Genomic DNA, 25,052 nt, shown 5'->3' with positions numbered 1-25,052 from the left:
TACATCGTGGGAGGGGAAAATCAAAGCGGTTTAGAGGGCGCGGGTGATCCTGCCACTGTTGTCGCTTGCTGACCTCTAGAAGCCCCTCTGCTGTTTCCGGGACTCGTGAAGCACCTCTGGCTATAGACGTTAGGGTACATACTGTCTATAGCCTCTGCTCCTGGAGGTAAAGTTGAAGGCAGGGTTGGCCAGCTGAGCCACTAGGTCCAATGATTTAGCGGGCAACTTGGATTCCTTACATTTCTCAAAGGATTTGTCTGCTTTCTGAACGAAAAGCAAGTCACCTTCAAATGGCATGTCCAGCAGCCTGTTCTGAACATTCAGAGAGAAGCCAGAAGTTTTTAGATAGGCTTGGCGTCTCATCACTACCGCTGAACCCATTGCTCTGCCAATGCAGTCTGCTACGTCCAGGACCATTTGCAATTACTGCTTGGCTACCTCCTTTCCATCCGCCACCGGCTGTAAAAATCCATCCTGCATGGCACCCTCGGGGACGTATTCAGCAGCATGTTCCACAACCTTCCATAAGCCAAAGGAGTACTTGGTGAATCCACATGCTAAGTTAGTGGCTTGGAGCGCCATGCTGCCAGAGGTGAACACCTTTCTGGCCAATGCATCAGATTTCTTTCCTTCTCTGTCCGTAGGCAGATTGGAAGTGGATGCCGCAGGTCTGGTGGAAATAGTGGCAGCCTGTATAACCAACCCTTTCGGGGAAGGGTGTGTGGTGAGGAAAGATTGGTATGCTCTTGCCGGCATATTACATCCCTGTAAAATTGGGATTCAGAAGCTGATTAGTACAAGGGTCCGCAATGGCTGGGTTGAATAGCATTTTATGCTCAACTGTGGGACCCTCGTCCAAAATGTCAGTGAGATCATACCATTGAAGAGGCGTGGTGGACACTTTCAACCCATGGGTGTCAATAACCCTGTTAACCAGAACCCTGAACTTGATATTAGCATGGGTATAGGGTTGGTTCTGTTGTAACTCAAGTCTGGTGAAGTATCCAGACCAATGGCGTCTTCTAGACCCTGAGCTAGGGCCAATAAATTGGTCTGCTCATCGAAAGAAATCAACGCCACCGGCTCCCGTGTTAACAGGGTCTACTAGGTCATCAATGCCAAGCATGGAGTGCATCGAGCCAAAGAAACCCGATCTCGACAGTGGCACAAATGAACAGCGCCGGCTGTCAGTGCAAAGAGCTTGAAAATAGGTTTCGAAGACAAAGCTTTCGATACCCAAGGTTCTTTAGGAACTGAGGGAAGCTTGGATAACCGATGGCCGTTGTAGGCCCTGAAGAGCTGGCTTGGGGTCGGAGGCACCGAGCACGGCTTTTGCTACTAAAGCTTGCTGGTCGGGGGCAGGAGCCGCACCTACAGCAGCTTGTTGCCTAAACATATCAAGCACAGAAGTCTTAAAGCTTTCCACTCTTCCCAAGTTGTCGGCCCCGCTGAGGGCTTACCTCGATCCGACGAACTGGACTCACATTGATGGCGGTGGTGCCGCTTCCACAAGGAAGACACAGAGGAATGGCTCCTCGAGTGGGACTGTTCCTTAGTCTTCTTGCAATGTCGTTCTTTCCCATTGTCGGGAATGGGTTGCTTTGCCTCGGCCTCAGAATACCAAACGAGGGATCGCGCCAGAGATTTGGCAACCATTCAGCCCAAAGCCAGTTTCCCGGCCCTCTCACATAGGTATTTGGGATGCATCTTTGCAAACGACGTGCAGCCCTCTGTGTCGTGACCAACACCAAGGCACCACAGACACATGTTGTGGGGGCCGGTTACCGACATTTAGGCCTCACAATCGCAGCATTGCTTGATGCCCGAGACACAGACGACATTGCGTCGAGGTTTTCTGAGAAAACATACAACTAGGTACCAAAAAACATTGAGAAAACTCCAGTCATGTTCCCGGTGCACTGTGAAAGCACACGGAAAAAAGAAACTGAAGCATGGGGCGTAATGACGTACTATATATCGCAATGCCCGATGTCACTTCCGGAGCAGACAATGGTGAGCCGGACAAGTATCGAAGGCTGAGTTAAGGTCCATTACGCCCCCTATCAGAAAGTTTCTGAACATCAGAGCTGGATGATGGAGATCTATCAAGAAGAGGAATCTGCGGCATGGCTGCGACATCTACTGTATGTTCAAGACACGGAAGAACCCTATGTGAATAGTATCACTCCTACCAGTAGACCTAAAGACATTTGGGCAACACTACGAGCCTACCTAAGGCACACCCAAGGAGGGGGAATCGGAGGAATCCTCATGAACCTTGTTAGAAAACAAAAGAAAAACAATACCAATAAATAACATGAAATATGGTATACATGACATTTATAGTGCAAAGAGATGCGATCAGTAGCTTTGTGGTTTGCGTTACTCTTGTCTCTCTGAAAATGTTTGTTAAGAAATATATTGTACTCAGCAGCAAAAATGAAGGTTTAAAAAAAAAAGATTAATCTGCAGGAGAAAAGCATAAACTTAATTGTGGTTATGCACTCCTTTAATAGGTAAACTGTTCGATGAGGTGTTCGATGCTAAAGTTCGCAATGCCACCTTGTGAAGCGTCAAAGAACAAGCTGCGCTGGTGCATATCCATTAAGATGAAGAACCTGTGGAAGGATCCAATCCATGTGTATGGACAAATGAGAGGTGTAAGGAAGGCATGGTATCAAACGGTGAAGACAGACACCAATGATCACAGTTCAAAGATGTTTATTGAACTTCAATTGGGATGGTTGAACACCTATCTAACCTAAATCTAATGATGGGAGCAAGCTACGACCATCAAATAAAGCAGTCCTAGTCGAGTCTGTCAAAATAAAAGGGCCTATACTAATAAACCTATTACCAATCCTTACTTCTAAATACAAAAGGGTGTGGGACAATTGTGTATGCAAAAAGAAAAGTGTTCAAGAAATAATAGGTTAGGATGGTTGAGCAGTTGGTTTCCCTTCCACCACGTTTTTAGCAGGGGGCAAGGCGGCACGTTCGAGCTTCGCACACGCCCTTGCTTCTATGCCAGGAGGATACAGTTCAAAGCATAGGTATTGGGGCCAAAGCCTCTTTTCCAATAACAGTCTCTTGATAAAGAGGGTCTGTCGTAACAAATCTCAAAGTTCCACTCTTGTCAGGATGTTCACATGCACAAGTTCTCGCTTCCATTGTTCATCATGAGTCTCCCCCCTTTTCACCACAAGGGTTACACTTGGTCTCCCTTGTTCGGACTTGGACCATGGATCTCCCTCGTTTGGGCTTGAATCCCTTTTGAACAATATTCACATTTGGTCTCCCTCGTTCGGGCTCGGACCATGCAATCTCACTTTCTACGGTTTCCTCTTGATATCAAAATCAAAGACTTTCAAATGTACGATGGGTTATGTTTCAATTCACTTTACACAATGTTCTGATCAATCTTCTACTTCGTTTCTACCACTTCTTGGCGGGATACCTTACAGAGACCTTCAATTGAGCGCATTCACGGTGCCAGACCACTCTGAACGGTATTGTATCTTTAATTCTCAAGTTCAAACATTCATCAGCCATTTAGCTTTACTTGCTTCTTTCATCATACACATTTAAACAATGTTAATTCCAGTGCTCGTTAAACAATGTTGCCGTTTGCAACCTTGACTTCAAAACAGACAGGTCTTGCATCGGTCTCCCCAACTCACTGGCTGTGTTGATCTCTCTGGCGCTTCTTTGTTCTTGAAGCTGGGACGATACCACAGCGGCTGCCGCTCCTCCCCGCCTTGCTTGGTTTGGCAGGAGGGCCCTCCAGTATCTATGACACACAATGCAGGGTTCTTCAGTCCGGTTTCCTGGCCTTACGCTTTCTGACTCCAAGGTTTCTTGAAAGTAACAGTTTCTTGCTGATGAGGTCAATGATATTTCCCTTCTTGCGAACCCTTCTTGGTTTCGTCTTTCTCCCCTTGTTCAGCTGCCGACTGGAAACTGCTGTTAATTGTGCGCTTTGTCTCGCTCAGAGAGTGCTCTTGTGCTCTGCCTTTTATCCGTGTGGGGAAGTTTAATGGAAGTCAGCTGTGTGCGATTGTCAGTAATTGCCTGACTTCGCCTGACCTAGGTACAATGCTAGGGTGCGAGTGTATTCTCCCAGAGCAGGCTGTCCGTGTGGAAGTGTTTGTGAAGGGAAAGGGGTGGGGGGGTAAAGTTCACACATTCTACCTAGTTGGATGGGGTAAAGGTGTTACAGGGAGAGGGATACCACGTTTCGCCATCCGGTGTCCCACTCCCATCCCTGAAGATCCCTCGCCCAGGAGATCCTGCCACACTGGTCCACCCGCAGGGTCTGGATCCAAAGGCGATGGCCGTGCCCTGGCCACCTGAGAGAGAGATCCATGGGGACTAGCGGATGAGACACTTTCTGGTTTCACACAGGGGGCAAGTGACTTTATGCTTATGCTTGCAAATTGAAATGTGTAACCCGAGTGGCAGGAGATGGGTGCAGATTTGCAGAGGTAGTGTGTGACAGAGGAGAGGAGAGGAGCAGATGAGGTAGTTAAGAGGAGAAGCGGTCAGAACGAGACACACCAGAGCGAAGGACTGGAGAAAAAGCAGGGCATGAGGTGGAAGAACAAAAAAGGAGGACGAAGTGAAACATTGTAAGAAAAGCACATCAAGACCAGATAACAGATAGATGTAATGAGGCAGAGGATACAGGAGAAAGGCGAGAAAGGAAAGGCCGAAAAACCAATGGGTAGAGGAAGGCAGATTGTTTTGAACCTATACCAGTATCAAGTGAAGAAAGCAAATGAGAAGCAGAGGAAGGGGCAGGAGAAGGAATGCAAAGCTCGAGAAAACCTTTACACCTTGGTGAAAAGGATATTCCGGAGGTGGTGGAAAAAGGGCTAGCATAAGAGTCTGAACAAGTTTAAAAAAGCATAGAACAAATTGAGAAAAAAAGCTGATATCGCGAAGAGGGGAAATGTGGTAGGACCCTGTAATGCAACCATCAGCATTATTGCCAGATGCCTGAACCAGTTAGAAGAGACACAGTTACCAGAAGCTGAGTGTCCAGAAGGACCCAACGACCAACCTCGACCTCAAACAAGAAAGACACGCAACCAAGAAACAAGTGTTTAGGGCACTATTACTCTGAGAATTTAAGTGACTATCTTCCAGCTGTGGAGATGGCCTTGAACAATGTGAAAGGACCGAGGAACACTCTTCTAAGGAGAATTAGAGTTGTTTGTGCCAACCCTAACCTCGTCTGAGGTCAGTTAACACCTAATCGCCGTTTTGCATGCACAAAATAAAAGTGAATGTAAACTAGTATATTGGTTTGAGTCCTCTCTTGATCCCATGGCTGCAGCTGTACCTAAAAATCAATGTTTTGGAACAGTGTCAATCTGTGCCGAGTCACCATCCACAAATAAATCCTAAACTGTTTTAGCACACAAGTATACAATCCCCAATGTAAGCCATTGATATTTGGAAAATTATCTGGCAAGTGCATACAGATATCAAATTGAAAATATTTTATATTAGTCTTTACTCACATGTTCATCTGTATTGTCTTCAGAGAGGATTTCTAAAATCATATTCTCACTGCGACTACTCTGCTGGAATACCTGGACACTATGCTTCTTCAAATAGAACTAAAAAAAGTATGAAAAGGTTGTAAATATACATTCCAACATAATTCATGTTTCCGCAATTCACTTTTCTATTTACGAAATAAATCACTCTGCCATCCACCAACATCCCTTGCCATCTTTATTATATCAAGCAAAAGTTAAATGTTTATTTCCTCTCAAAACAATTTGCTTTTTCTGGAGGCACATCTGAGGCAAGTCTGTCTGGCATGGTCTCATTGAAATCTAGGCACATGGCGAGAACTCTAAGTGGTAAACCCCTTCAAGGTTCACATGTAATTGTATAACATTTTCAGACCTTTGGCACATCTCTACACATGGCCAGTAAAATAAATCATAAATTAAATCCTACCAAGTGACTATTTTCTGCTCACATGTCCCACTTCAACAGCCTCCTCTGTGCAAAAATTAACAGTAAATTGTGTGGCACTAGTTACTTACCTGTAACTCTTGTTCTCCAACACAGGGCTTGCATGGATTCACATGCTCAGAAATACAATTATACAACAGTACATATACATTACCACAGGAGGTGGCAAGGCTCACAGAAGCAATACACGTAGCACTGGAACAAACTCCCTTCAAGCAAACAGGTTGTGAAGCAGTGAATTGCCGGCCCATGAGTCCGCCCTAGAATCCCTGACAACGCAGTAGAATCTTGTGAAGGTATGGGTAGACCTCCATGCAGCAGCCCTGCAGATTTCGAACAGGGGAATACAAAAGATCAACGCTGTCATCTCTGTGATGGCTCTGGTGGAATGGATTCTCGGTCGGCCTGGAAGCGGTCTGTTGGCCAGAGGATGGCAATGCATGATACAGTAAGAGAGCAACCTGGAGATGAAAGCCTTAGACGGGGCTTTCCATGTCCAATAGGTCCAAAATTGACAAAAAGCTGAGATGTCTTTTGAAAGTCCTTTGAGCGTGCAACACAGAACCTCAGGCCACACGCAACGCCCAGCGAATGCAGCGCCCTTTCAGCAGGCAAAGAAGGATTTCCAAAGAAAATTGGCAGTACCAAAAGTTTGTTGAGATGAAAGTCCAACAGGAACTTTGCCATGAAGGAAGGATGAGTTTGTAGAACCGCTTTAGCGGCATGGAACCCACCACCCACCTGGCCGAGGTGATCATCACCAGGAAGGCAGCCTTCCACGACAGAAACTTCAAAGAGGCTTGATGCAAGGGTTAAAACACAATAAGTTTAGACAGTACCAAGTTGTGCGCCGGCGCAGGAGCCTTCACCAGAGGGAATATTCTAAAGAGGCCCTTGAGGAACTTCTTAGTGATCCTCTGCGACAACAGGGATAGGTTGCCTGGTATCTGTGTGTAACGGGATATGGCGGCCAGGTGGACCTTGATAGAGGCAGGGGCAAGGCCAGATTTGGTCAGCGAGAGCAGGTACGGAAGAAGCTGTGGAGCAGTCACACAGCAGAGAAATGTACTGCGGTCGGCAACTCATCATAAAGTGCTTCCACTTGTGCTTGTAGCAAGCCAGTATAGAGTGTGCCTTGACTTTAGCTAGGATCTTCCTGCATTCCAAAGGCAGCAGAGACGATGGGTTTTGGTGCCGTATTAATCCACCTTCGCTGAAGAGGAGGTTGGGAAGTGGAAGTAGTTTGATGCCCGGGTGCCACCAACTTATAGAGAAGTGCAGAGTAGGAGATCTGCCTGGGCCACGCCAGTGCAAAGAGGATCATCTTGCAGTGGTAATGTCCGAGTGTGTTGATTATTCGTAGCAACAACGGAATTCGAGGGAATACATACTATCATCTGAGGATATCTGCTGGCAAACTTCCAACACTTGGCGTTGACAGCCGAAGAGCTCGATCTGAGGGAGACCCCACTCGTTGGAGACGAGACACTTGTGCCTGCTGAAGTGTAAACTCAAGGTCTGACCGCAGCTCCCTGCTGAGAAAGTCTGCATCAGTGGTCTGGATGTCTGCTAGGTGAAACAGGACAAGGTACATGCTCTGAGCAATGGCCCAACACCACAAATGTTGTGCTTTGTTTCCTGATGTAAAACATGGTGCTGGTGTTGTTGGTGAATACCTGCACCACCTTTCCCGGGAGCGGAGGCTGAAAGACTTGAGGGCCCAAAAGACTGCCTGCAGTTCAATGAAGTTGATGTGCAACTCCTTTTCCTCTGGTAGCCAGAGGCCTCTGGCGTGAGAATGTCCAGTGTGGGCTACCTAACCCTCCAGAGAGGTGTCGGTCATGACTGTAGGCTGATATGGAGGGATCTGAAAGGCAGCGCCCTGTGAGAGGTGTGGAGAAACTGACCACCATTGCAGGGCTTGACGGAATGCCCAACTGAGGGCAATCTTGTCGGTCCTTGTGCCAGTGACTTGTTTCTACCATGAACCCAGAATTTCTTGAAGGGGTCTCTTCTGCAGCCTGCAGAAGGAGAAAAGATGGATGTAGGAAGCCATCATCCCCAGGACTTCATGGCGTGGACTATTGCCACGAAAGCTGTGGACAGCAGTTGTACCTTTCCCAGGATGACCTTCACCCTCTCTTCCATGGGAATCGACAGACACAAGACTATGTTCAGTCAGGCACTCAGAAAGTGCGTTTCTGCGATGCCACTAGGCAGGACTTCGGTTAGTTGATTGAGAATCCAAGCAAAGTCAGAAGTTGGATGGTCTCTGAAGTGGGCTGGGTAAGGGTAAACGTGGATTCTTGTGCGGTGCAAATGCGCTGCCACTCGGGCCAGGCATTTGGTGAATACTCTTGGGGCCGAATTTGGGCCGAAGTGCAAGGCCTTGAACTGTAAATGTCGCCCCTGAACAACAAACCGTAGGAACCTCCAGTGCTTGCAATGAATGGGGATGTGAAGTAGGCATCTTTATGTATTTATTGGACATTTGTATGCCGCCTATACACAAGTGTTTCCAGGCGCCACAAGACTAATTGATGGGGGACATAGAAAGAAAACAAAAAACAAAAAAAAGCAATAACGGTTATATTGGCCTTGTGACAATCTTACCGCACAAGTGCAGACAAAGATGGCAAGTGCAGGGGAGAGGGAGGAGGGTGTGCCGAGAAAAAGGGGGGTAAGGGGTAGGACGGCCAGTGCCTGGGGGAAGGGAGGGTAAGGTCCAGGTCGTGGGTCACCAGAAAATCCCCTTCCTCCAGTTAGCAGAGTATGTGCTGCAACGTGACCATCCTGAATTTTAGTGATTTCAGGAACTTGAGGCGCAGCAGATCTAGAATTGGGCACCACCCCTACTGACTTCTTCCATACCAGAAAGTATCTGGAGCACACTCCAGATACCAGGAGGCACTGTGGGACCTGTTCTATTGCCCTTTTGCCTAGCATGGCTTGACCCTCCTTCAGCAGCTGAGCCACGTGCAGTACTTGCTTCTTGACTGGAGAAATGTGTGGGCATCTGTCCTACAATTCCAAAATGTGCCCCTGATAAAGGACATTGAGCACCCATTTGTCTGTGGAGATCTTTCGCCACTGATCGTTTGATAGATGGCCTTCCACTGAGGTGCAGAAGAGGGTGCAGGTCCTGTGCTAGTTCAGGCCTGCTTCAGTGTCTGTGTCCTCGATGGGGGGCAACGACGATGGGGGCCACTAGCTGTAGGCCTGGGAGCATCCTAAACAAGCCTCCTATGTGGTAGAGCGGCATGGTGGAAGATAGGGGTTGCTGAAACTCTTTGAAGACTTGGAGACTCTCCCCTTAGAATAACTAAAGGACGGCCTCCTCTGCTAAAGGGTGCCCAGAGATCGCACCATCTCATGGTCAGTCTTTATGGCCTGAAGAGTTTTGTCGACTGCCTTGCCAACCAGGTTGTTGCCATCGAAGAGCACGTCAACTACCTTGGCCTGCACATGTTTTCGGAAGTTGGTGGCTTTGAGCCTATCCTGGCGACTGAGAGCCATGTCATTCCCCATCTGGTGAAAGCTGGAATCTGTGATCTTGGAGCGACGGTGATGGTGTGGTCGGAAGCCACCTCCCCATCCTAGAAACAGGGCTAAGGCTTCAGCCTTATTATTGACAGGGAGAAAGCCGGGGATGGGCCACAACTTAGATCATAATTCCATGTCGTACCTTGACAGGATGGGGAGGGAGTTGGCGGCCTTGATTGTTGAAGCTGCCGTAGTGGCGATTGGCTCTCCTGCAGCATCTAGATTCTTACCCTCCTAGGAACCATGGACGAAGAAGAGGGCTTTGAAGATCGCTTTCTAGCGGCAGCCAAGACAACAGAGTGTTGCAAGGGCTGGGCCTGAGGCACTTAGGGGCTGAGAATGTAACCAGATACTTCTCTTCTCCAACCAGTCACGCTTAGCAGGAGTGTTATTCAGAGCCTTCATGACCGCTAAGCCATCCTCCCATAAGTCATACAACAAGGGGACCAATAAAATGGTCTTCTTGGAGGACTCCAGTCGTTTAAAAAGGAAACCCTCCTTTTTCTTTTCTTCCGGCGCCAGGTTGAATAGCTTGGCAGCCAATGATTTTACAGAGTGGAAAGAACCAATCTCGTCCGAAGGATGAGGCCTTGGAAAGTGCATACACATCCAGGGGTTCCCTATCTGCACGAACATAGTCATCAAACCTATTGCTGTGTGTACCGGTAGTGACGGTGTCAGAGTCCGTCTGAGCTGGTTCCTCCACCACAGTGGATAGCAGCATTGGCCGAGTGGTGACAGGGGCCTCATGTGCCGCCGTTGGTTGAGACGAAGGAAGCCTTGGAGGGCTTCTTGTCAGAAAAGGGGCAAGAGCAGTAGGCAGTTGCTGCTGGATTTCAGCAACCAGAGTGTGTAAGATGGTCAGTATGTTGTAGGACATGTGCCTTGGAGCAGGACTGGCAGGGGTTGAACCCTTTAAAGGCTAAACAGCTGGGAAGGCCGGAGGCCAGTGACCCCTGATGAGGCTTAGGCAGAATGGGGTCTGGTTCCCCTTGGCCCCCAACCCTGATCAGTGTAAGGTCTTCTTCAGAGCTGGTGTAGATTGCTGGAGACCTTTTGCGGGATCCCAAAAGTGCAGAGTGAAGAGTGGTGCAGCCTTGGTGTGAATGGACACTAAGTCCAGAGCTGGAGGCGTCTCTCTCTAAAAGGGAGCCCTTAGGGAAAGTGGCAACGACTGGAGCCTGCGGAGCAGGAAAAGGCACCGTTGTTGACAGGACCGTCGTCGGGAACCGCTGACAACGGTCAAGGCAGCAGGGAAACCCTGGGTGTGGTAATCGTCGCTGGGGTAAAGGTGACTGTTCTGGACAAACCCTTTGGTGTTGCAGCTGTCGAAGGAAGAGCAGACTTAGTAGACCGAGTCCTCGTCGACAGGATGGCCATCCACAGGGCAACTGTCTTGGTGGAAGTAGTCATCGAAGAGGCTTGTGTCGATGATGGTGGAGCCGGTGGCAGGTCCTTCAATTACTACAAAATTCAAAGGTTTGCATGCACAAGTTTTAGCAAAGAACAGGTTGGTAAATGAATGCATTTTAAAAGCACCTTTAGATTTAGAAGAGACGTAAGAATTTTAAGGATACACTCTCAATCCCAACACACTAGGGGTTAAGCAGAGAGGGGCATTTTGGGCCAGAACTCCACTGATCACAGCCAGGCAAAATAGTGTTAGTGAGTGGCCTTTCTGTCCATGCAATGTATATGCCATGAGGGAGCACGAAAATGGGCAAGCACGCTTGTGCCCTTTACTCCAATGTTCTGAGTGACCACGACTGGGGCTCAGAGTTGCTAGGGGCACTTCTGCTATTGATCCAGTTGATGGGGGTCCAGGAGTTGCAGGTGGAGCAGCTGAAGATGTTGTCGGGATTGGGTTGGGCTATGCAAAAGTTTCAAACTCTGGTTCAGAGACAGCTCTGACAGACCCAAAGCTGGACCGGCCAGACACCCCAGTACAGCAGCCACAGCTGGTTAACGAAAAGGTGAAGAGACCTCCAGGACACAGCAGAAGCAGGGCAGCAGCAAAGAAAGACTGGTCAGGGGTCAGCAGACTGTCAATGTGGCAGCGCTAAAGGGTTGGCTTCAGGTAGGCCCCTCTTTCATCCTGGAGAGCAGAATGGGAAATTATTTTAATCCACAAATCAATCAGATGCAAGTGCCAAGCTCCAGCTCAGGACGTCGACCAGTGCAGCAGGGAGGTAATCACAGAGGGTAGGAAGCCCACAGCCTTGTCCCGGGACACCAACGATATACTCTGACGATATGTGCATCTGGTGCAGGGGTCAGAACAGGTTATTCCCACCAGTCCAAGAGTCGAAACACTAACAAGGCTCTTCTGTGATTGCAGCAAGAGCAGCAACTTCACCATGAGAGGACTTTGGCAATGATTGTCCATATCGACTGTCTTCCGGGTCTTTGGTTCCAGTGGACAAATTGATGAATGGCTGTATGACACTCCTTTTACACAATTTTGTCTAGGGGGTGCCTCAGCCCACTGACTGCAAGTATTCACACTATTCAAAGATATATGGGCTGTCTAATCACTGGAAGTTAGATATTTGGGACCATATTAATTGCTGATGTGGCAGGTGTGCGACAGAGGCTACGTGTTTTACTCTATGCATAGCTGTCTGGAAAAGATGCTGCAGAGATTGTTTGAGTGGAAAGAGAAAGCCGTTCCTGCAGCCCATTTACAATTGAACCTTGGAACAGTAAAAGCCATGCTACTCGGACATCAAGTTCTGGTTGGTTAATAACAGATGAATTTACGGTGGTAGCTTCTGAGCCACAGTTTTGGAAGACAAGATTAGCTATTTGGGAAGTTTTGAATTCAATCACCTGATTGATGCAGCGCCAGTGAATCATCCATAATGTGGTGTTTTGCGTCTCAGAATTGTCAACTGAGTCCGGCAGCTGCCTTTTGGTTTCCTTGTATTCTGTTCAAGAAATTGGAGTGCAGCATTCAATTATTTTTTTCCGCACATGCAGTGCCTAAGGGTGTGGGGACATCTTACAATATCTGCCAGTGCAGAGTAGCTTTCATTGTAGATCCTCTGATGTACATTAGATTGCAGGTCGATTCTGACTTTGCCCTGATCAGCGCAGCACTGTTGCACACCACCTACGCTCTTGAGCTCACATTAAACACCAAGGGAAGAGTCCATGTTCCCTTAATGGTTGTCCTGACCCGTAGTTTTCTTCCCCAGTGGCCATCATGCTGATACAGAAAAGGATTTAACCTGTTTAGAGGCTGAACAATCAGGAAAGAATCCAGTTTTATTTTTGGGAATTTTGTTTTCTACTCCTCTGCGCTTGTATCCTTGCGTTGCTATCTTTGATCTATTCTTTGAGAATGAGCTCCTTACGCATTGGTTCTAAAATGATCTGTCTGGATAAATGATTATCACAATTGTTCTCACACTCTTGTACATGATCAGTGGCTATAACTATGCTATCTTTTGATTGTGCATTCTTAGACATCTTGAGTGGGATTCTGGTCCACTTATAGATTCCTCATATCTAGTTACTTTTGAGACAAAGCAGAATAACGTTTTTAGGGAGTACTTATGGATTTGCCACCTTTCCATCTCAATCCCTCACACATCAGGAGGGTGTTGGGTGGTTACCAAATGCAGGGCAGGTGTCACCAGCAGTTTTAAGTACTATTTGGCAAATCCTTACTTCAATCCACACAGGACCTATTATTACCCTCTTCCCAATCAGCTATATAGAAATAAGAGGTTGAAGGACTAAAATCTATAATTGGTGTTAACCTTTGTGCGAAGCAGACAATATATAGATACATTAGTAAAAATATTGTTTTGCTCCTATATTCACAATTGTGATGCTCTATCATTTTCTTTAAAAGAAACCAAAATGGAATATGCATTTGAAAATTCATAAACGTTATGATAAATTTAGCATAAGGACTGGATGAACAAATTACTTACCAGTCTGTAATGTTCATCCCGTGGATTCCTCATCTATAATATCCATCTTCCAGCGTAGCTTCTCATCAGAAACATTTCCTCTGTCAGGGGGCGAAGAGTGGCTCTGCCAAATGCCTCTAAGCGCCCGCATTAGACATTACATCAGGGCCAGTGTACATTGAGGCACCATGCCCAGTGACCTTAGTTTCCCCGCTTTTTCCCCTAGCACTTGAATGTTTAGGTACCGCAGAACCATGGTGTACTAGCTTATCCACCTGAAGATCAAGTAGGGAAGGCTGTAAGGAATCTGTGGGAGGAACACCCATCAGAAAGAACATTACACAGAGCTAAGTAATTTTTCTTCGAATGGATTCCTTCCTTCCACAGATTCCTCATCTATGATAGACTCCCATAGCAGTACATAGATCTAGAGGAGGAAGGAGAGCAGGGACACAACTTAAACCAGAAAGCTCTGAACGATAGCTCTAGCAAAACAAGAATCCTGTCCTGACTGAGCATCCAAGCAATAATGTTTAGCAAACCTGTGCAGAGAAACGCAGGAAGCTGGGCTGGCCAATTTCCAGAACAGGGACTTCATGTTGCAGAGCCAAGTTGGGAGCCAATCCACTGGTGGAATGAGGCCTGTGTCATGGTGCATTCTCCCAGACATCAGGAGCAGACCAGTCTACCCCAGTTACGGGCATCCATGGGAACCTTTAAGGCCCCAAAAGGTTGCCTTAGGACTTCCTGGAGTCAGTCCTGGCGCTGCTGGCACCAGGCTCGTATTATTCCATCTTATGGTAAGCAGCATGGGACTACACATAGCCCAGCCTGAAGGAACTGAGACATTCAGTCTAGCATCGGGTGTGGCTGGGGACTACTTTACCTGGGACTACTTGTGCAGGGTGTGGCTGGAGGGACTACTTTACCTGGGACTACTTGGGTAGGGCTATTTAAACCACACCCTACAGACAGAACACACTTCGCATTATTCTGCACTCCTGCAGCGCAACGCTCACCGTGTCTGCTCAGCTCCTGTTACTCGATCTTCAGCCACGCCCGTCTTGGGAACCACGAACAGAGTCTGTGAAGAAAGGAAAGGAGGAGAGAACAAGAACCGCGGTGGAGTCCTTACTTGAAGCGGTCCATCCGAAAGGCCTTATCTTCAGCCGCTCTCCGGATTGTTGCATCTGCAGAAAGGAAACTCAAGCATAGAGAGCCAATACTTACCCGTTGGCTGCACTCATGCTGAATTCCATTGAAGTGGTTCACACGATCGCCGCTCCGGAGCCACACCGCACCTGCAGAACAGGAAAGAAAGAGCAGCAGGTTAGTCGCGCACAGGAAAATAACCATTTATAGTACATTTCGACACCGCACACTCGTGCTAATTCTCACCTGCAGGAATTCTGCTCTGCGTTGTGGGAGACAGCAAATCTTCATCTGAAACCCCCCTAAACTGCTCCTGTAAAGAAATAAAGAACAATTGTGAGAACTTTGGCAAAAAAAGAAACATTTAAGCAAACTATACCAAGAGTCTATTGGCATAGAGACTTACCTACAGAGTCAAGGTATTCAAGAATCCGCTACAGCCCGCAGGATCAGTGAAGCAACTAGATCCAGAAGAAAGGCTGGAACAATACGCGCCCCTGCACGCAGTTGCAGGACGGAGAGCCCGCCATTGAAACACCTAAGGTGAGGCATAAGCAGAGAGGGGCATTAGGAGGTTACGGGAGGTGGGAGCCTAACCCGCCCCTCACGGCTGGTTAACATCTTGTTTCAACATTCTAGGCAAACGCTCCCCTGTGCAGTAATAGTGAGAGAGAAGACACGTGCAGACTTGCCTCGTGCACCTTCGTGTGACGCCCCCGTGGAGATCAGGTGAGCGTGACAGCCTGAGACCCTCAGGCACATCCTTACCAGCCAGATCATAGCATTCCAAGATGCAGAGGATGATGCACCTCGACAGGGTCTGTTTGGGCTCAGCTCTGGGAGCACAAGCACCAGCATAACCAATAAAAAGCTGGTCATCTTTCCTGGTCTCTAGTTTCCAAGAGACGTAGCTGAGAGCCTGCGACAGGTTCAGCTGATGTAATCATTCCTCTGTCTTTGAAGGATGAGGCAGAGGAAAAAAAACAGGAAGATGGATATTTTGAGAGAGATGTAAATCACAGACTACTTTCGGTAGGAGGTATGGTCTCACTATCAAAGTCACCTCTTTCGATAAAACAAATTAAATTGTTTCATCAGACAATGCCTGGAGCTCACTCAACCATCTAGGAAGTGAAACCAACCAGAAAAAACACCTAAAGAGTGAGCAATCTTAAAGAACAAGAATGGAAGGGCTCAAACAGAGCACCCATAAGAAACATCAACACTAAATTCAAATCCCAAGCTGGAACAAACTGGTGAGGGGGGGGGAAACTGATTTCACAACCCCTGTAGAAACTGCATTACTGTGGGGATTACGAAAAACAAGATTTGCTCCGGGGTGCTCTTGAAAATTGCAATGGCAACGAGATACTGTAGGGGCAGGGCAAAGAAAGCAGAAAATCCAAAACAGAGAATGTGGAGCAAGCAAGTGTCCAGAAATCTCGCTCTGCACCACGCCGAAAACCTGTGCCACCTGCAGGGATAAATGGACTTGGTGGCAGGCCTTCACGCAGAGAGGTGCACTTTCAAGACATTCTCTGACAAATCCCACGCCTTATATTTCAACCTTTCAGCAGCTAGGCATGAGGGTTCAAATTGCTGAGGTTCAGGTGAAAGAATCATCCTCCTGAATGGGAGAGCAGATCGGCTTTCAGCAAAAGGGGCCAGGGAGGGCAGATGGACATGTCCAGCAACCTTAGATACCATATTCTCCGGATCCAATCCAGGGCGATCAAGATCATCATCAGACATGAACAGGCAGTCTCTCCCGAGGATCAGTGGAGTGACAAGGATTGGCAGAAACGCATAAAGCAGGTTGAAAGATCACTCGACCTTCAGTGCATCACAAAGCTCTTTGGCGATTCAATTCCCTAGAGCAGAACCACTTGCACTTCTTGTTCACATTGGAAGCTAAGGGATTCACCTGAGAGGACCCCCAATGAAAAACAACCACCTCTAGCACTTCCTGATAGAGATCCCAGTTGTGGGAGGTCAAAGTATGACTCTACAAGGCATCACCAAAGACATTCTCCTTACCAGCCACATGCGTTGCAGTCAGATACACGCTGATCTCCAGTGCCCAGAACCACAGTTGCATTGCTTCTCTACACAGAGGCAAGGATATCACACCACCCAGCTTGTTGAGGAAGTGTATGGCCACTGTGTTGTCCGTCCAGACCAGCACAGACATTTCCCCCATACTGACAGAAGAAATACGACCAGTGCCAGCCAGATTGCCCTCAATATCAGCAAATGTATGTGTACGCAGCATTCTGATCACTCACCAATACATCTACCAGGTGAACGCCAGCCTTTCAAGGATGTGGCAGTGGAAATTGACAGTCTGGGCCAAGGACTCTAGGACTTTATTTTTTTCCCTCGAGAGAGCGAGGCCCTTTTTCCCCCTCTATCTAATGTATTTTAATGTGATTTTGAACTCTGTTTCTTTTTGGTTGTGGAGTCTGACAAACTCCATATGCATAATCTTTTACATAGTGTCACACAGCACCTTCAGTGCAGTGACACAGGGAAGTCTTCCAGATTTCCCAAAGGTTTAAATACCTTCGATTGGATAAACTACTGTTTCCTAGAGCATTGAAGTGAAATAGACTTTACTTACACTTGTAACTTTCTAGACCCAGAACACACTATTTTACAATCGGATGCTGGAGTGGTTACTTAGTATCCCCTTTGTCTTGCTTCTCATGTAACATTTTTATGTTACCCTTTCCTCGATGAATGGCTGGTGGCAGTGGTTTATTTTTAACTACCGTGGTGTGCATTCACCGCAGGCTGCGTTCGCAGCTGCAGTAAAGCACCCAAGGGTGCCATTTTGACAAAAATGGCCCGGGCGTCTTTTTTCGCAATTTCTTTGTGGAAAGGTCCTTCTTGAGATTTGAAACCACTGCCAACAGCCATTCAGTGAGAAAAGGGTAACATAAAAAATGTTACATGAGAGGCTAGACAAAGGGGATGTGGTTCCATGTGTTAATATCCCCGCAAAAATATCGCGATACAAAAATATCGTCATATTTTTGCGGCGATATTGAGCCATGGACCCTGCGGGAGACACCCCTGCAACCCCTGTATTCTTTTTAAATGTGCGGGGGACACCCAAGCAACTCCCGCTCCCACAAATTATCCCCCCAAAAATATTGCCTATGGCGTGACAAACTACCATATGTACGGCGATATTTTTGGTGGGGATGATATTTAGGCATACCGGGGATACTAGTTAACGCCTCCAGCACCCTATTGTAAGATAGTGTGTGCTGGGTCTAGAAAGTTACAAATGTAAGTCAAGTCGATTTCACTTCACTGTTCTTGGAAACAGTAGTTTATCCGAGAGAAGGTATTTAAACCTTTGGGAAATCTAAAAGACTTCCCAGTGGCGCTGCAATGAAGGTGCTGTGTGACACAAAGTAAAAGATGGTGCCTATAGAGTTTGTCAGACTCCACAACCAAAAGAAACACAGATTTCAAAATCACATTAAAATACATGAGTGGGAAAAAGGGCCTCTCTCTCCAGGTTAAAAAAAATAAAGTCCTCAAAATCCAGCAAAGTTGCTGGGGGTCTCTAAGGTGGAGGGAATTAGCACATTTCTAAGAATTCTCCCTAGCTGTTGGACTGCTGTTAGGAAAGACTTTACATTTGGCTGCTTCCCCTCCAAAAGACATCGGGGGCTTTTCTTGTTGCTATTGTTTTGAACTTTCCTCACTTTTGTTGGCAAGTGAATCCTTTTTACTCCAATAACCTTGCTAAGCTCACCCGTTTTGGGGGCACAGATCAGACCCTATGAGTTCAGTGTAGGAGAACTCTGTTCTCCTTTGTAAAGCTATTTTATTCCTTTTCCCTGCACGCATCTTCAGTGCCGTAGGGACATTGAGTCACTAACTTTGTTTTTAGCTACTTTGTGGTTACATGCATGATGTATCCAGGATGGTCTGGTGGCAGTGCATTCTTTTACAGTGTTTTCTTTTCTTAGACACGTGCACTTAGCATTTTTCGCTTAATGCTGTATATTGTAAAATGCTCATGCCCGTCCTTTGGCCATCTTGTCTTTTGATGATCTTGTCTTTGATGATCTTACTGCCCTGGAATGGCTGGGTTTTCCATATACAGTATGCCCTTTTCCAGGGGAAGTTCCAGATGTCACTGGCAAAGTTGTGGTCTGTATGTGTGGCCAGATGTTCAACTGGATCTGTCTGGACCCACTCCACATCTTGTCACAGTGTGTCTGTAACTGGGCAGATGCAGTGGTCAGAGGCGGCCCAGTATTGGACAACCCCTTCCAGTTTGAATGGTGCAGATCCTTACCATTGGTGGGCTAGGTGCAACCCCAGCCTGGATCATGGAAAACAAAGGACTCCTGCAGCCTCACTTCAGACCATCGTACAAGCCAAGATCCCTACGAAGGAGAGCAGTCTTTTCAAGACCCGGAACTCATAGTTGATAAAACACCATCAGCACTTTCTTTACTTACCAGTGATGGCCTGTCTCTCTGCAGATCTCAAGCAGACCTTCATCTGTCTGGATCTATGTGCTGCTCCTAATGCAGATGACGAAAATGTCGACTTCCATTACAGCGCGGCGCAGTGATCAGATCGATCAGATCGATCAGATAGATCACTTTGCCTGCATCCCCCAGCCTGCATTGCCCTACCTGCTCCCGCCCCCACTTACCTTTATGGCGGCACATTTCTTTTTGCTGTGAGAAACCCGATCGTGCCTCACTTACTAGTCCCTGGGGATCTTATATGCAGGTGGCCAGGACACGGCCATCGCTATTGGATCCAGTTCCTGGGGGTGGACCAGTGCAGGTGGATCACCTGGATGAGGGGTCTTCGTGGCACTCTCTCACACCATGAGCGACAACACACTAAGACCAGAGCTGTTTACCTGACATCTCCCAACGCAAAGGTCAGGCAATTGACAACACACCTGACCGCCTTTTCCCACAGGGATAAAAAGCAGAACACGAGAGCACACTCTGAGCAAGACTGAACGCACAAGGAATCAGCTATTCCAGGACGGCAGTTCAAATTAGGGAGAAAGGTGGCGAGAGTTGCCCTTGCCCTTTTCAACCCAGGCCTGCGAAGCCTCCGACAAAAGAAACAAAATCGAGAATCGCAGATGGCGGATAGTGTGACGATTGTCAGGGACCATGGAACCCTCCCGCACTGATAGCAAGGGCGGGGAGACTAGGTTGCCACTGTGGTACCGTCCTCAACTCAAGCGGTAAAAGAAACACCAACGAGTTCAGCACAGCCAGTGAGTAAAAAAAACCTAAAAGGGGACCGGACTGTGTTAGGCTCAAGGTTGCTGTAGCAACATTAAGAAGATTAACAAACAGAGGTATTTTGTTGTGACCGAACTTGGTACCACAGACAGAGTGGTCTGGCACCACGCGGGTGCTCATCCGAAGATCTGTAGCTGGTACCCTTCTCTCCTGAACAAAGAGTAGGAACTGTGAAAAATATTGAAACACTACAAATAACAAGAGGCCATGAAAAGATAGAAAAGCATTTTACTCACCAGTAAACTCCTTGTACATTCTTCTGAACCAATCTGGAGGCAAGCACCATGTCTCCGGGCATACCATCTAGCTTATTACTATTATAAAGACCATCTTCGCGTAGGGATTACAAAATTAGAAGTTAGTTTAAATCTTACACAAAACCTAAGGACAGATTTTATTAAGCAATTACATTTGTAAACAAGGCATCTTGTTTACAAATGTAATTCATCATAATATCATCACAAGGTACTTGCGATGATATTAAACCTACAATGTTTTTGGTTATTACGAGTCTAATTGTCAGCAAGACATTTAAAACGCCATCTTAGTATGGTATATGATGTCAAATTCTGATGTTTCTAGTAATATTCCTACTGTAGCTGTACACAAATATCTGATAATCATCTCAGTAAGCAAAGGAGGACCGCCTGAGATCAAAAACGTATTGCTGATTGGAATTGGGCTCATTTGTTTGTAAAAGTCTGGTGAATTTAAGGATCAGTTTATAATGTGGCCAGATGTTGCCATTGAATACTCTCATTCAGACCACTAACATCAGTTTGTCGTCTGAAGATCCAATACTGTTCTTTTCTCAGAATGTCTCTTCCTCTTGGAGGGATCCTGATTTTCTACAAAACTGTCCATCTAAAGGAGATCTGTGTTTTTCTGATAAGAAATGTTCCACCATTGGCGCATGTTCTTTTCGGGTCTGTATACAGGATCTGCGCTTGTGTATTCATTTTTTTATTGGTCTTTTACTCATGCCTATGTAACATAAGCCACACAGGCACGTGATTAGATGAATTACATTGCTCCAATAGCAATTTGTGAAATGTGTTTTTGTCCATGGTGTGTTCCAGCCTGCGTCTACTGTTTTACTTCAGCATGGTTGATCACAGACTGGGATGAATCCTATTGATCCCTCACAGAAACTCTACCTAAATTTATCCTCCGGGGTGGCCTTGCAAAGGCAGACGCTTCCTGATCCCCCGACATTGGGGGTGGTGTACTGCAGGAGGATCACCGGGAGGAGAAAAGGGTTGGGAGAGTGAGGTATACCTATGGGATGAGACAGTATTTAACTTCTTTTCAAGAGAACCTCCCACCAATACTACAGTATGTAATGGCTTGTTGCCATCATAATTCTATTGTTCCACAAGTAGACCATCTGAACAGTAACTAATTCAGCCATGAACATTGTGGTGGTAAAAGTAACATCCTGTTATAACCCATGAAATGTATGCAGTTATAAATTTCCCTACTTCCCAAAAGCCTAATATGAGGTTGTATAATAATAGAAGTCTTAAGAGCAAAGAACCATATTCCTCTTCTCAAACCTGCCTTATGACTGGCTCTTCTAATATCCCTTTGTTAAATGTTGTAGAAAGTGGAAATCAAATTTGCAATTAGAAAAAGTTAAGAAAACAACATTTTTTCATTTGGGACTCAAGTCCCATAATTCCCTCAGTACAGACGAGGAAGAGGGATACCGAGGACAAAGATGTACAAGTGGTCAGCTAATTAACAAGAATGGCCTACACTTGTGGGAGATAAAAAGCGTTGAGCAAAAAATTCCTCATCTGTGAATATCCATTTAGACTTTAAATGGAGCCCGGTAGCCTCCACTGAGATGCAATGATGTCGTTTTAAGCATCTATTGTCTCAGGTTTTCATTCGGTGCATATAGATATTGTGATATCTTCATGGTTTCTTCTACACTAATGAGGTAGCATGACATTTTATAACATATGTACCTAAGCTATGGTAACATCATCAATGCAAACAGCACCTTGGTTCTCAAATAACACATCATTTTGATGATAAGTTAGCCAGCTCATTACGTTCCAGGATGGCGCCTCTTTGATCCTAATCTTGAGAGACCTGGTTTCTCGTGATTACTTGACATGTAAAGTATAAACATAAAAGAAGGACTTATTCAGCGCAGCGAAATTGGCCCAGCAGTGTTGCTACACCGTTTGCCTTGAGACGCAATACGGATATCTAATTAGCAAGTAAGTGTTTGATATTCTTTGTCATTTTAAATACATCGGGCGACTGATTACCTGACTTTTCCCTAATACAAACATTTGCGCGCAATAATAGCGCTTGTTTGTTTTAATTAGATTACACGCCGACGCGAAGCAGCGATTTCCGTTTCCAAACAGAGTGGAAAGTAAAAGAAAAGTGTCACCAATGAGATTTTGTCAAAAGCTAAAACCGAATTGAAACAGGTACTTATTTTGCAAGTTTGTTAGACATGATTACCTTATAAATGAGTGAAGTTAAATTTAGATCGAGCACCATGATAGAAATAGGCCTTATGACATATAATACACTGAAAAAAGAAAGAAGGTCCATTAGTAGACTTTTGCATTTTTGGACAGCATTTAAGTTAACATTATGAACTATGGGTGTTGATGTCAACTGTGTATTCATCACCACATTGAAAAACAAAAACGTGGTGTAGAAAGTTAGTGAGCAACCACGATTTGTTAAAATTATGTTTAAATAAATACATTTCCAATTAAAAAAGCAGTCTATATTCACACCGTACTTTATTAAGACGTGGCTGCATTCGTGTAGTGATAATTCTTTGAGAAAACTAGACTAGAATACACATTAAATGAATGATCAAAACATGAAATGTAATCTGGCTCTGATATATATCAGCTTGGGCAAATACTAAAAGTGTTTTGCCGGAGGCCACCAGGGGGCGCACAGGCAATGGCTGCCTGAGTGCACAGCTCCCGCCGAAGCCTGGAGATCCGAGGGGATTGAGACCCCCTGACAGGCCCACCGTGGTGGAGCAACTTGCTGCCCCCCCCGGTCTCCCAGCGACCAAAAGAGCGGAGTCTGAGAACCCCGTGGAGCCGGAGAACGAGACCCGGGGCTCCTGGGCGGGATACGCAGCAGGGCCTGGGCGATTTCGGAGCCGGGGAGAGGCGTTGCCCCCCGGTGCTCACACAGACTTTCTGCCCGTCCTTCCACCCCCCCCCTCTGTGGTCCGGACCCCCAGCGGAACGAGGGGGCGGCAGCGGAGTGGGAGACTGCTTCCTCTGCCCTTCCCCCTACGCCCCAAGCCAGAGAACAACGCGCCGCGATCCCCGCGCAGCAGGAGACGGGAGCACGCCCGACACCCGGGGGATCGGGACGGCGCCGCAGGAGTCCCGGCGCCCCCCCCCCCCCACCAGACAGAGCGGAGGGCGCGGTGCAGGCCCAGGAAACTTCAGCGCGGGCACCTGCAGCCCCCCGCGGGGGGAAAAAAAAAGCGGCGGAGAAACGGAGGGTCCAGGAGTCACCCCCCACAGGTGAGCGAGCGGCGTGGAGAGGGCCTCCTGGATCCCTACCCGGGCGGTGAGGGGGCCCTGAAGCACGCGGGCAAACGCCAAAAGGGACCAGTTGGTTGCTCCAGCCGCCCCCCCCCCCCTAGTGACACAGAGGTAGAGCAGCCGGATGCGGGGGCTACTGGGGTGTGAGGTCCCCGCCTGCTGTCGGGTGGGGCGTGTGCCCGCCCGGAGGTGGCCCCCCCTCCATTTTCCCCCCTTTCCTCGAGACAAGAGCCCACAGGCTGAGTGGGAGAGCCTCGGCGCCCTCTCCCCCCCGCTCAATGAGAAAGGCCCTCCTGGCCTGGCCATAAGGGCCCCCCAGCTAACAACATCCCCCCTCGGGGAGGCCAGAGGAGGCCCCTGACTGGGACGAGTTTTGACAGGGTGTGAGCCCCCCGCCTGGGGACAGGTGGGGCATGTGCCTGCCCCCCCCCCTGGAAATACAACAACCCCCAAGGGGCATCTGTGAAACATTTGATTCAAGCGAGGGGTGACCTGGCCTCGCATTCCCCCCCTCCGCACACTCCCCCTCGGGATACCCCGGGTAGGTGGCCGAGGACTGGCCCGGAGGGGGCCCCCCGCCCCCTTTCGGGTTTGCGGGGGTCTGGACGGCGGGGCACAGGGAAGCACCAGATGAGCTGGAGGGAAGCCTTGCAGGGATACCGCTTCCAGGAGATTGCAAGGGGTAGCAAAGGCACGAGCCTCAAGAGGACCATGGCCCAATTGGAAGACGCAGCCCCCTCCTCGGCTGCAATGGAAAGGGGCTTTGCCTCGATTGTACAGGAAATCAGGGACATGCGCTCCGACATTGCCCAGAAATTCGAGAAAATGGACCAGAGGGTGGACAAGGTCGATGACAGACTGTTACAGGTCGAGACCAATCAATCGTCAACAGCAGCCCAGGACGCACAAATATGCATGAGGCTGGCGGCCTTGGAGAAGAGGGACGAGGAACAGGCCTGGCAGATGGACGATTTCGAGAACAGGGAGAGGAGAAACAACCTTAGAATCTTCGGAGTGCCTGAAATGGAAGGGGAAACGGAGAGGGACGTCACTAGGGCGGTGCGCGACATCATCACCCTCCTGTTCGCAGAAGAGATGACAACTGAACTCGCATTCGATAGGGTGCACAGGACGGGGGCCCCCCGGTCGATCTTGGTCCAGTTCCACTACTACTCGGAGAAGACGAAAGTGCTGGAGGAGGCCAGAAAGGCCAGAGAAATCACCTACAATAACGCCCAGGTCTCCATATACCAGGACCTCTCTGCCTACACGCTGGCCAAGCGTAGAATGTGCCACCCCTTACGCAGCTGCTCAAGGAGAAGGGCATGTGCTACAGATAGGGCTACCCGTTTTCCCTGACTTTTGAATACATGGGCCAAAGGTCGACCCTGATTACGGAAGAAGACATAAGGGGAGCTATTCAAGAGTACACAGTGGATACGAACCCCAGGAGGGGTCCATCAGGGCCGGAGCATGGCAAACCTAATGGCCCTGGCCCCTCCGGAGAAAGAAGAAGGCGCACTGGTGCGAGGAAATTCAGGAAAATGAACACCCCCTCCCCATCAAAGGACGGAGAATGGAATGTCTCCGAGGACTGA

General features: G+C 47.7%; 1 protein-coding gene across 2 annotated transcripts in view; it reads right to left on the bottom strand.

The window, feature by feature from the left end:
• The window catches only part of XRN1 (5'-3' exoribonuclease 1), a 2,611,979-nt gene that overhangs the window by 1,472,160 nt on the left and 1,114,767 nt on the right, over positions 1-25,052 (bottom strand). For both annotated transcript variants that reach the window (XM_069618274.1, XM_069618273.1), the window contains exon 18: positions 5,526-5,624. In XM_069618274.1, coding sequence (XP_069474375.1) covers positions 5,526-5,624 — 99 coding nt within the window. The remainder of the gene's footprint in view (positions 1-5,525; positions 5,625-25,052) is intronic.

This window comes from Ambystoma mexicanum, chromosome 10 (genome assembly GCF_040938575.1).
Source record: "Ambystoma mexicanum isolate Mex_15411 chromosome 10, UKY_AmexF1_1, whole genome shotgun sequence".
In the NCBI taxonomy this organism is placed as follows: domain Eukaryota; kingdom Metazoa; phylum Chordata; class Amphibia; order Caudata; family Ambystomatidae; genus Ambystoma; species Ambystoma mexicanum.
Note: the sequence above shows the minus strand (reverse complement) of the source record. Positions and strands in the feature narration are given on the sequence as shown.